The 12533-nt window shown below is 42.0% G+C and overlaps 1 protein-coding gene across 2 annotated transcripts in view; it reads right to left on the bottom strand.

The window, feature by feature from the left end:
• Positions 1–12533, bottom strand: part of OPHN1 (oligophrenin 1) — a 156174-nt gene that overhangs the window by 33101 nt on the left and 110540 nt on the right. For both annotated transcript variants that reach the window (XR_011559740.1, XM_070759623.1), the window contains exon 18: positions 8067–8226. Coding sequence is in view for 1 of the 2 variants with exons in the window: in XM_070759623.1 (XP_070615724.1) it covers positions 8067–8226 (160 nt within the window). In the remaining variant the exon portion in view is untranslated. The remainder of the gene's footprint in view (positions 1–8066; positions 8227–12533) is intronic.

Below are 12533 nucleotides of genomic sequence, written 5' to 3'. Positions count from 1 at the left end.
GGTTCCCAAACTCAATTCAAAGTGTTGGTTATGACCTATAAAGCCCTACAAGGCATCAGACCAGATTACCTGCGAGACCGCCTCCTGCCCTATGAGTCCCAGCGTCCGGTTAGGTCCCACAGTCTTCTCCAGATCCCGTCAACTAGACCAGTGTTTTTCAACCAGTGTGCCGTGGCACACTAGTGTTCCGCGAGACATGGTCAGGTGTGCCACGAAGCTCAGAGAGAAAGAAAGCAAGAGAGAGAGAAAGAAAGAGAGAAAGAAAGCAAGAGAGATAGAAAGCAAGAGAGAAAGAAAGCAAGAGAGAGGGAGAAAGAAAGCAAGAGAGAGAGAAAACAAGAGAAAGAAGGAGAGAGAGAAAGAGAGAGAGAGAGAAAGAAAGCAAGAGAGAGAGAGAAAGAGAGGGAGGGAAGGAAGGAAGGAGAGAGAGAGAAAGACATAGAGGGAGGTAGGGAGGGAGAGAGAAAGAGAGCAAAAAAGAGAGGAAGGAAGAGAAAGAAAGAGGGATGGAGAGAGAGAGAGAGAGAGAAAGAGGAAGGAAGGGAGAGAAAGAGGGAGGGAGAAAGAAATAGAGTGAAGGGGAGGAAGAGAGAGAGAGAGAATTTTTTTGTCCAAACTTTTTTAGCGCGCCCCCCCCCCCCCCCATTCAATGTGCCCCAGGGTTTTGTAAATGTAAAAAATGTGCCACGGCTCAAAAAAAGGTTGAAAATCACTGAACTAGACAATGTCATTTGGCGGGACCTAGGGGAAGAGCCTTCTCTGTGGGGGCCCTGGTCCTCTGGATTCAGCTCCCCCCAGATATTCGTACTGCCCCCACCCTCCTCGCCTTTCGTAAGAATCTTAGGACTCATTTATGTTGCCAGGCATAGGCCGATTAGATCTTAACCTCTGGCCAATGAATGATTGTATGGTTGTGTATGAATGGATATGATTGATTTTAACATAGCTTGGAATTTTAAACAGTTATACAATTTTTATTTGGATTGGATTGATTTTCGTTGTAATTTACTGGTTTTTATATTTTGTAAGCCACCCTGAGTCTTCAGAGAGGGGTGGCATAGAAATTAAATGAATGAATGAATGAATGAGTGAGTGAGTGAGTGAGTGAGTGAATGAATGAAGGAAGGAAGGAAGGAAGGGGAGGAGGGAGGGAGGAAGGAACGAAGGAAGTAAAGGATGAAGGAACAAAGGAAGGGGAGGAAGGAGGGAGGGAGGGAGGAAGGAATGATCTGGATGGATGGGGCAAGGGTTCTTTCTCCAACTTTTACAGCCAGGTTGCCCCCACTGTGTAGAATAGAACAGAACATAATAGAATAGAACAGAAAATATGGAATAGAATAGAATAGAATGAAATAGAATAGAACAGAAAATATGGAATGGAACAGAACAGAATAGAAAATAAATATGATGAATAAGTTGTAACATTCCATTGTGGATGTTATATAAGGAGAAAAAAGTAAATAAAATAAAGGAGTGACATTTTTCAGCCATCCAAACATTCAGTTGCAATAGATAAATTTCTTCCTTTTGCATGTCAAAAAGTTTGTGACTTCCGGGAGGGGAAGGTGCCCAGCTTGGAAAACCATATCGCTTCTTTGTCCCCAAATGCAGCGCTCGTGGTGTCAGAATCCATGCGAGATTTAGTAGCTGCTTTACTGTATTTGGATTTGGTGGTCAGAAATTCTGAGCAAATGAAATTTGGGCAGTATTATTAAAAATGCTCTGGCTGCCCAGTAATTCTGAAAGCAAACTTTGTGTTGTTGCCAGACACGGAAGGTATTCAATTTTGGCTGGAGAAACGGGAGGAGCAGGCGACCCCAAGATCTGTGTTGACAGCTTGTACGTATCCATTGCAGTCTTGGACACCAAAGTGGCAGTTAAAAGACAGCGGGATGGATACAGCGAGCATTGGCTTAATGGATGGCATGAGGCCCCCACCCCCCGTGTCTTTATGGTCCAGATGCCTCATCCTCAAAATGATCCTTAAAAGTGAGAACATATTTGCCATCTGTCATCACTTCTGGATATCCTGGCAGGCCATGGCGATCCATGGAAGAAAATGGATCACATTTGTCCGGTTCCATGGACTCTCCCTTGGTGGTCTCCCCCTTTTTTTAAAAAAAATGGGGTTGAACTAATCGATTATTTATTAGAAGTTGCCTGATTTGATATGCTTCTTTGGAGAGGAGCAGGTGACCACTCTCATTACCTGAAGAAAAATCTGTTTCTGTTCTATTGCCTTGGTGGTGCAGTGGTTAGAGTGCAGTACTGCAAGCTACTTCTGCTGCTCACCGACTGCCAGCACTTTGGCAGATCGAATCTCAGCAGGCTCAAGGTTGACTCAGCCTTCCATTCCTCCAAGGTCAGTAAAACAAGGACCCAGATTGTTGGGGGCAATATGCTGACTCTCTATAAACTGCTTAGATAAGGCTGTAAAGCACTGTGAAGCAGTATTTAAGTCTAAATGCTATACTGTAATGCTATTGCTATTGCAATTCTATTCTATTCCACTTGATTCTATGCAACCCAGAGTATCTCAATACTAAGTAAGTATACTGCTCAAAACAATAAAGGGAACACTCAAATAACACATCCTAGACCTGAATGAATGACATATTCTCATTGAATACTTTGTTCTGTACAAAGTTGAATGTATGTGACACTGATTGTCAATCAGTGTTGCTTCCTAAGTGGACAGTTTGATTTCACAGAAGTTTGATTTACTTGGAGTTACATTATGTTGTTTAAGTATTCCTTTTATTTTTTTGAGCAGTGTGTACTAAAGCAACCAACAAAACCAAACTAGAAGAGAAGGGGGGGAAAAAGAAGGAAGAACAATACTGAGAATCTACTAGATGCCTCAAAGCATCCTAACAAGATTTGACATTCAGTGGAGCAACCCCCACCCTGCCTCACCCAAGGCCTGGCAGGATGGACGGGCCATTAGAAACTCTGGGACAGTCACCTGGGCTTCTGAAGGGGACCTCATTCCAGAGGGCAGGCCGTGGGGCAGAAAGGGATGCTTCCTGGCTCCCAGGAGAGAACAGGCCTCAATGAAAGGGAGCCAGGTTTGGTTCCAGCCCGTCAGAAACTACAAAGGGCTTTGAGTGATAATTAGTACCTTGACTCACCTCAGGAAACAAACTGGCAACCAGTGCAACTTGCAACTCAAGAGAAGGCAGATGGACACATTTCTAGTTTAGTAAACCAATAACATTTTATCACACTTGTCTGATTTAGAGATTAATAGGGAGCTGCGATATGAATGACCGAACCCTAACACCTGTTGGACTTGCATAGCCGCCCAACCAACATTTCAAACATTCCCACAAATTTCTGTTACTGTTATTACAGATTTATTTATTTTTTATTTTGTCCAATACACAATGAAGGTTATAGAGAATATACTCGTAGAATATATCACAGAAAGAATAGAAGAGAAGATATAAGAATAAAATATGTCAATGAAGGATAGAGGAAAAGATATAGGAGATATAGGAGAGACAATTGGACAGGGGACGGAAGGCACACTAGTGCACTTATGCACGTCCCTTGCTGACCTCTTAGGAATCTGGAGAGGTCAACAGTGGATAGTCTAAGGGTAAAGTGTTGGAGGTTAGGGGATGACACTGTGTAGTCCGGTAATGAGTTCCACGTTTCGACAACTTGATTACTAAAGTCATATTTTTTACAGCCAAGTTTGGAGCGGTTAATATTAAGTTTGAATCTGTTGTGTGCTCTTGTGTTGTTGTGGTTGAAGCTGAAGTAGTCGTTGACAGGCAGGACATTGCAGCATATGATCTTGTGGGCAATACTTAGATCATGTTTAAGGCGTCGTAGTTCTAAGCTTTCTAGATCCAGGGTTTTAAGTCTAGTTTCGAAGGGTATTCTGTTTTGAGTGGAGGAGTGAAGGGCTCTTCTGGTGAAGTATCTTTGGACATTTTTGAGGGTGTTATTGTCCCCCTCAGCCCAAAAATTTAAATACTGCATAATACTGATAATAAATTTAACAATCTCTAAATGTGTGCATGTATGCATGGATAGATTTCATACTAATTGGGATCCAAAACTATAGTATCATGGAGATCAGCAGGACATGCAACAAATAGTGCCATTTATCAAACTAAAATATCCCCAATATAGAACCAATGAATTCTACAAAGAATGTCTTTCCCTGGATATGAATGAGAATCCAAATGACCAAGATCACAAAGACTTTTCCAGCTTGAAATCCAGACTGACAGGGGGCAAACATTCACGTGACACCCCCCTCGCCCCCAGAAACTTTGAATTTGCAGTACAAAGTCATATTTATATTAAAAGTTATATTTATATGATTCATAAGAGAGGTGATATTGATCTAATCTCCACTTTCCAGGGCAAGGTCTGTGTAATGCCACATACTGTTTCCTGTGGGATTAACTTTAAAATTTTAATTTTAGTGTACATGTTTAAAGGTGGCAGAGCAATAATTATCCATCCCAGGGAACATTTTCCTCCGTCCCTTGAGTCTTCATATTTCTCATACAAATTATATACCACCCCTCCTTGAAAATTCATTTGGAATGTTTGCTTATGTGCAGGCTGAAACATCAACTTCAGAACTACATTTAACAATCACCCAGTCTAATAAAATGTTACTAGCTTAACCTTATCATAGCAGAAATTGAAGGCCAAGAAGACACAGTCTCCTTTTTTAATTAAAAGACTTCACTCTCTGGGGATCAGACACACACACTTTCCTTCTCCCTCTGCCGGCTAGACTCTCCTGCGAAACAGAGAAATCGTGGAAAGCCTTTCTGAAGCCAAAGTTTGGGCCTCTTATCTGAAAACAAAGCACTTTGCTGTTATGGCTGCTTTGGAATTACTTTAATTCAGTGGAAAACTGTGTCACCCGCCCGTTTGGCCTTGAACACCATTTATGGTCCCTGCATCCCATCAACGACTTCCAATTACAGCTTAACTCCAGCCTCCCTCTATAAAACCAAGATTGCAGCTGGCAGCCTCAGCAGACCAGCTGTTGGGTCTCCTACTTGTTCCATGTTTTTCAAAACTCAAAAACAATCTGAAATAAATGTCTAGTTTTGAATTAGAAATAACACAAATCAATTTTCCTCTTCTTGATAGCAACAGATGTTTTTTAATGAAAAGCCAGAAGTGAAACAGAATACATGTGCTGATCTGTAAGAAAATACCCATACGCTTGGGGAAGTCCTTTGTTAGAGCCAACCAAATAGGAATGGAACTACGGGTAACTATCTTAAATCTCTGGGCATATTGTTGAAAGTACCAAAAAGAAGAGGGAAGAAAGAGAATGGTTTGAGGCAGAAATCATGGAAGCAAATAGTTAAAATCAGCCTCATTAAGCATGGCACAACGATTTCAAGAGCAGAAGTCATTCCGTCTGTAAGAAAAGTTACCTAAAATAATTCACAAGATCAACCTGTAGGTCCATCTTATGCTTTTGCTTTCATATTCATTGCATATGCTTTCAACCAGTTAATCTTTGGAAAACTCAAACTCATAACGTATCCCAGCGGACGGTTAGTTGCCACAGAGTTGGCCTTCTCCAGGTCCCGTCGGCCAGTCAATGTTGTCTGGCGGGGCCTAAGGGAAGAGCCTTCTCTGTGGTGGTCCCAGTCCTCTGGAATGAACTCCCTCCAGAGATACGTACTGCTCCCTCCCTCCTGGTTTTTCATAAAGCCTTGAAGACCTACCTCTGCCGGAGGGTGTGGAGACCGTGAGTTATGAGATTGTCGTCGGCCAATAGGAATGATTCAATCGGATGAATGTGGATGATTGCATAAGGAGTTTTAGATTTTTTACTAACTTTATATATCTTTTAAAATAATTAGATTTCTCATGTATGTTTATGTACAATGTTGTACGTCACCCTGAATCGCTTCGAGAAGGGCGGCATATATATATGATCCAACCCAGGGCTGTTTATATATACATCAACTTCAGTATACATCAATATATATATATATATTATACCATAACCAACAGCCCTTTTCTAGAAAATTAAAACCTAATGCAATTATTACATAGATAATGGTCATAGGTATCTACTGCAGTCTTATCATATTATGCTTTCTAGTATAATATTATATCATCTAAAACTATGCAAATTAACTAAGACAAAATCAAGGCTTCATCAAATTATAAGCCAGCCTGGTTCTGGATAAAAGAGTATCGTTCCATAGTTTTATTTTTTTTAAAAAACTGGATCCTCCTGAAACATGCTGCCAGGAATGGGAACCCAGAGGCGTTGCAAGGAAACAACCAAGAGAAATGACAAACAACAGAATTCCAGGGCTCCCTGGTCCACATCCAGTGAAGGGCTACCAAAATGTTTATTACCACACTTATGCAGGACGCCCTGTATTTTCTTTCAACATCTTTCCATGCAAATTGGGTGCTCTGGGGTGGAGCTCCATTTTCGCTACCTCACTGCGTCCCCCCCCCCATCTGGGCAGCAGCCCACACCTGTCCACACCTCAGTGGGTGTGGAGGCTCCCTGGCCCACACCTGAGGCCTCCAAGCAGGGTGGAGGATCTTGGAGGGGGATGGCTGCCCACCCCATGAAGGTTTCTTAAAAGCATCCTGTTGAGGTGCTAAAAAAAAAACCCAAGTGTATTCCAGAAGTTTTCAGAAGGAAATTGATTAAAATTGGTGGATTGAAAATGCTGCAAACACAGGCATGGTCACCTTTGAGTGCTATTCCTTCTCTGCCCTCCCATAACCACCGCTTGCAGAGGGGTCCCCAAGGGGGTCAGATTCTGCTGGTTCAGACAGAGCAATGGCCTGGCACGGAGGCTGTATGCCCAGCACTCCCCCTGGCAGCTGCATTCGGCCTGGGAACATCTGGCAAGGCAACACCCAACTACTGTTGCATAAAATAGAAATATAAGAAAGGCCAAAGTCACCCAGGTCTTTCCTTCTGAAAAAAAATTACATCTGACACATTGAGGACCTGTATATTGCATGAGTCCACAATAGGGCTGTGAAATTATTTACTGACCCCTCGCATCCTGGACACAAACTGTTTCAACTCCTACCCTCAAAACGTCGCTACAGAGCACTGCACACCAAGACAACGAGACACAAGAACAGTTTTCCCCCCAAATGCCATCACTCTGCTAAACAATTCCCTCAAAACTGTCAAACTATTTACTAAGTCTGCACTACTATCACTACTAGTTTTTTCTCATCGTTCCTATCACCCATTTCCTCCCACTTATGACTGTATGAGTGTAACTTGTTGTTGTATCCTTAAGATGTTTATTAATATTGTTTCCTCATTGCTTATTTGACCCCTATGACAATCATTAAATGTTGCACCTCATGATTCTTGACAAATGTCTCTTTTTCTTTTATGTATTCTGAGAGCATGTACACCAAAGACAAATTCCTTGTGTGTCCAATCACACTTGGCCAATAAAGAATTCTATTCTATTCTAAATATACTGCTCAAAATAAATAAATAAAAGGGAACACTCAAAGAGCACATCCTAGATCTGAATGAATGAAATATTCTCATTGAATACTTTGTTCTGTACCAAGTTGAATGTGCACAACAGCAGGTGAAATTGATTATCAATCAGTGTTGCTTCCTAAGTGGACAGTTTGATTTCACAGAAGTTTGATTTAGTTGGAGTTATATTCTGTTGTTTAAGTGTTCCCTTTATTTTTTTGAGCAGTGTATATGCTGAGGGATTATTTTCAGACAGCATCTAGATGCATCATGGAGGTTTTCCAGCAAGGCTGAGCCCACTTGCCCAAAAGGAGTGGCCCAGTTTCTCCACAGGCCAAGCCTTGCTTCCAGCCGCCTTGTCTTGAGTTATAGGCTTCACCTAAGTTCCTTTCCAGTTGGGTTTCCTGGCTGCCTCTTCCTTCCCAGAATGCAGCTGGCTCCCCTCTGGCTCTGGAACCCTCTCTGCTAGCCTCTGTCACATTTCCCAGGGCTTCTTTGCCTTTTTCCTAATTCTGTTTATGTTTCGGGGAGACCCTGCAAGCATCCCCGAGAAGCTGCCTGGGAAAAGCCAGCTCAGCCGCTCCCGTACCTTGTTAAAGTGCTCGATGAGAATCTCCACCACGATGTTCTGGAACTTAATATTCATCATTGCCGCGACCGTGTCCTCTTGTGCACGCATGAGGGTGGGGCCGAAGATCACCCCCATGTTGGAGGGGGACATGAGATTCTCCCTGCTGCGTTCACACACGCTGTCGGGAGAAGGAGAGAAAACAGAGAAGGGTTTAGACAAGGAAAGGGCGCACGAGGCAGAGAGAGCAGGCAGAAGGAGGAGCCGGAACTGCCCCCTACAAACTGAAGAGGATGCAAAGTCAGCGTCGGTACCCTGTATGCAATTATATTGGGTTACTATGAATGTACTATGTTTATAGGATATACCTTTAAGAGATGGATCATAGTTGGCCATAGGAGGGAGCTAACGGAATTCCTGTTTGGGGGGAGTCTTTTACTGATAGTTACTGTATGTCTAGAGCTGTGTGCGGATGTTAGCTGGTTTGTATTGGGTATTGAGATTGTATTTGTGATTAGAAGTGTAAAGAGATTATTCTACCTTGCTGCTGTATATAATATATATGTTTGTACTGGTTTATGTGTCTGAACTGTCCATTACTATTACCACTCACACTGTTTTTGAGTTGTTTTGTGGATATATTTTTCCCCAAACAATCTATCAGTCAGGACCAAGGGAGGGCCAAATGTCCACTCGCTCGGTTGTGCTGGCCAATTGACAGAGGAGGGGGGGGGGTTTCTTCTCTTGGCCTAGCTGACTTGGAGGACCCAGGAGAGAACCAACCCCTCGCGAGTCAGCAGGGCCAGGCTGGATCTCAGAGCAGCGCTCGACGTCGTCCAGAGGAAATGGATTCAGACAATTTAATTTTTTCCATATAAGTATAAGCAAGCAGGAAATATTTTCCACTGCAGCCGAAGCCAACAGGAAGCACAAATATGTACCCAAGAGCAAAGTCTCTCTTGCCGTGTCCCGGGGGGGCAGAACTGCAACAGCCCTGATAGCTGACCCCTGAGGGTCCCAACTCACTCTTTCACCGTTGGCTCAACGTCAAAACGCACCAAAGATTTTGAAATGATCCACGTCATGAAAGCCCCACTCACCTGGGACAGAAAACATTCCCTCTTATTTGAGAAACTGTAAGTAGCCACATCTCCATGGGTGTGTATACGCACATGTGTGTGTGCAAAGAAAAGAAAGCAAAATGGCAGTTATGAGCAAATTGCCAAGAGGACAGAGAATGAGGGGAGCAGCATCGTTTTCTTTTTCTTTCTTAAATGTTTTCCTTATTAGTTTTTTCATTTTTACACAGTGAAGGGCTACAACATTTTTACTACCACACTGTGGGCGTGGCTTATTTAGTGGGTGTGACTTGCGGGCCATGTGACCAGGTGGGAGTGGCTTGACAATCATGTGGCCGGGGGTGGCTTAAAGCTCATGTGACTGGCTTAAAGTTGGCCACCTTGACGTCACTCATGTCAAGGGTATGGGTTAGGGTGCCTGGCCTCTCCTCACCTCAAAGAGATACAATTTCTCTATTTACTATTACTGAACATCCAAAATATACTCTATAATTCTATGTATATATGCCATATGTGTACATACATATTACACACAGGCACACAAAAATATACATTACATATATATATATATGTGTCAAGAATAGTCCTAAAAATGCGAGTTCCAGGTACATACGTGAATGATGAGGCAGCAGCCATCTCGATCACCGGAACATAGAGACTTTAATAAAACCACTTAGCTTTCGTTAGTGTGCTGCTAACTTCGTCAGAGTATTAAAATGCCGTGTCTCCCACGGCATTTTAATACTCTGACGAAGTTAGCAGCACGCTAACGAAAGCTAAGTGGTTTTATTAAAGTCTCTATGTTCCGGTGATCGAGATGGCTGCTGCCTCATCATTCATATATGTGTGTGTGTGTGTGTGTGTGTGTGTGTGTGTGTGTTTTTGTAGATTTTCATACCAAGACCGTCATACCGTCATATATATATATATACACGGGGCAAAACCCAAACTCAGAACAATCTACACACACATATATATATATATATATATATATATATATATATATATATATATGTATACACACTATATATAAACTGTATGTGTATGTACACGCGCGCGCGCATGCACAGCTCTTCTAAAATTATACACATTCAACCTCATTTACTGCGATGGGATAAACATACCCATAGCAGCCCATCACAGTTTTTACATCACAATAATTTAACATAGATCTATACTCTTCTTAAGTGGTATCTTTTTGATAATGCACATTACATTTTATATTTACATAATTTTTATTTTTTGTATGACTTTTCACATTGCATCACAGTCTTTTAGTTTTGTTTCCAATCCAATAGTACCATTTTGTTTCCAATCCAATAGTACCATTTAACCCGAATTTCATAATATTCTGAATTATTTAATCCTTTAATCTCCATTGTCCTCCTGTCCATTTCTGCACATCTATAAATTTTGTCTTTTTCCCTTCTGTGGCCTTTCTGGTCCCCTTTAATTCAAAATATGTCTTCTTTCCGAAATGCACAAAATGCTTTGCAAATAAAGCTATAAAGAGAATCAGAGAAGACAGACAAAGATTGACCAATAAAAATACAATCAATACAAGAAACAACACAAAACAAGAACTACTGACAACCATTTACGGGTGAAGCTTACACATAATGCAGCAAACATTTGCTGCTTTTACAGAATTTTTTTTCTTGATTGTTAAGCAGATAGTGCAAATAAAAATTATCAGACTGCCACGGAAACTTAAATAAAAGAGCAGTAATCAACTGATGGAAAATGCCCCCCTAGTATTGGCTGTGTAGAAGAACATGCACTGTGGTACCCATATCACAGGGGCAGCACTGGGTTTCATGTGGGGTTTTTCTATATTTCCCTTCCAGGACAGCTAGGGGAGAACATTAAACCAAGCTAAAAATGAGGTTTTCCTGAATTTGAGAAGCAGAATATATTTTAGGAAGTTTGACAGACAGATCTGGGCTGGCTACAAAGCCAACTCTGGGCCAACATCTTGGGACTACCAAGATCTGCCCACATTTCAACGTCACTCTGTGAGCTGCACTGGTTGCCAATTGGTCTCCGGGCCCAATTCAAAGTGCTGGTTATGATCTACAAATCCCTACTTGTCTTAGGACCAAGATTATCTTCGGGACCATCTTCTGCCTCATGCATCCCAGTGGCCGGTTAGGTCCCACAGAGCCGACCTTCTCCAGGTCCCATTGGCCAGACAATGTCGACTGGCAGGGACTAAGGGAAGAGCCTTCTCTTTGGTGGCCCCGCCCCTCTGGAATGAACTCCCTCCGGAGATACGTACCACCCCCTCCCTCCTGGTCTTTCGTAAAGCTTTAAAAACCTGCTGGTGGGCATGGGGGCCGTGAGTGATGAGACTGTCTCTGGCCGATACTAGATATGATTGGATTGGATGGATGTGTGTGAATGTACATCGAGTCTTTTTGAATTTTTGAGTCAATTTCCATAATTTTTTATAGTTATTTAGATTTCTTACATATTGTTGTACTTTATGTTGTACGCTGCCCTGAGTCGCCTCGAGAAGGGCGGCATAGAAATCTAAATAAATAAATAAATTTCTGTCCCGTGTCAAGCCAAGCGCATACAAACACACAAAGGGCTGGTTTTGTCCTCTTTAGTAAACGAGGCTTTGCAGGATCACACCACTTGAAGTCTTACAGACATATTTCCCCCACAAAGTTCAGCAAGTTTGGCTTACAAGAGTTTCCAATCAAAGCAGTACACTGTCAGATCCCCTAGCTTCGTCTTGTCAGCTTGTGGCTATTCTGTCATCAATCAGGGAAATGGGCGGTGGATGACCATTTGCTGAATTACATTTATGGCAGGATATTGGAAGGGGGAAAATTGATGGCTGAAGAAGAACGGAGCTGTTTGGGACCCGGTTCGTCCTGGCGCACTGGCACCTTCAAGGCTGCTTTCCCTGAGTGTGGAAATTCACCAGCCCAAACACCTCGAAGTTTCCCATAACAATTCAGTGGTCGGCATACAAATCTAATATATAAAATAAATAAATAAATAAAATAAAACAACACAAAAACATTTAAAAAGAAAATTGGATGAAAGTGTAGCAAATCTTAATAATGGTGCTGGATTGTTGGTTTATTTAATTAGACTTGTATGCCGCCACTCTCCAAGGACTCAGGGCGGCTTACAACATATAAAAACAATAGAGTACTACAAAATCCAATTAATTAAAACTAGACAACAATCTAAAATCTGCAGTTTTATTAAAAAAAACAGTCCTGCCCATTCTGGACTGTCATCTGGCTGGGGTGCTATAGGATTTCCTGCTCAGGAAGCGGGTTGGACTCGATGACCTGCATGATCCCCTTCAACTCTAACAATCAATCAATCAATCAATCAATCAATCAATCAATCAATCAATCAATCAATCAATATATAAATACATAAATAT

The sequence above is a fragment of the Erythrolamprus reginae genome, chromosome 8, assembly GCF_031021105.1.
Source record: "Erythrolamprus reginae isolate rEryReg1 chromosome 8, rEryReg1.hap1, whole genome shotgun sequence".
NCBI classification, from domain to species: Eukaryota; Metazoa; Chordata; class Lepidosauria; order Squamata; family Dipsadidae; genus Erythrolamprus; species Erythrolamprus reginae.
Note: the sequence above shows the minus strand (reverse complement) of the source record. Positions and strands in the feature narration are given on the sequence as shown.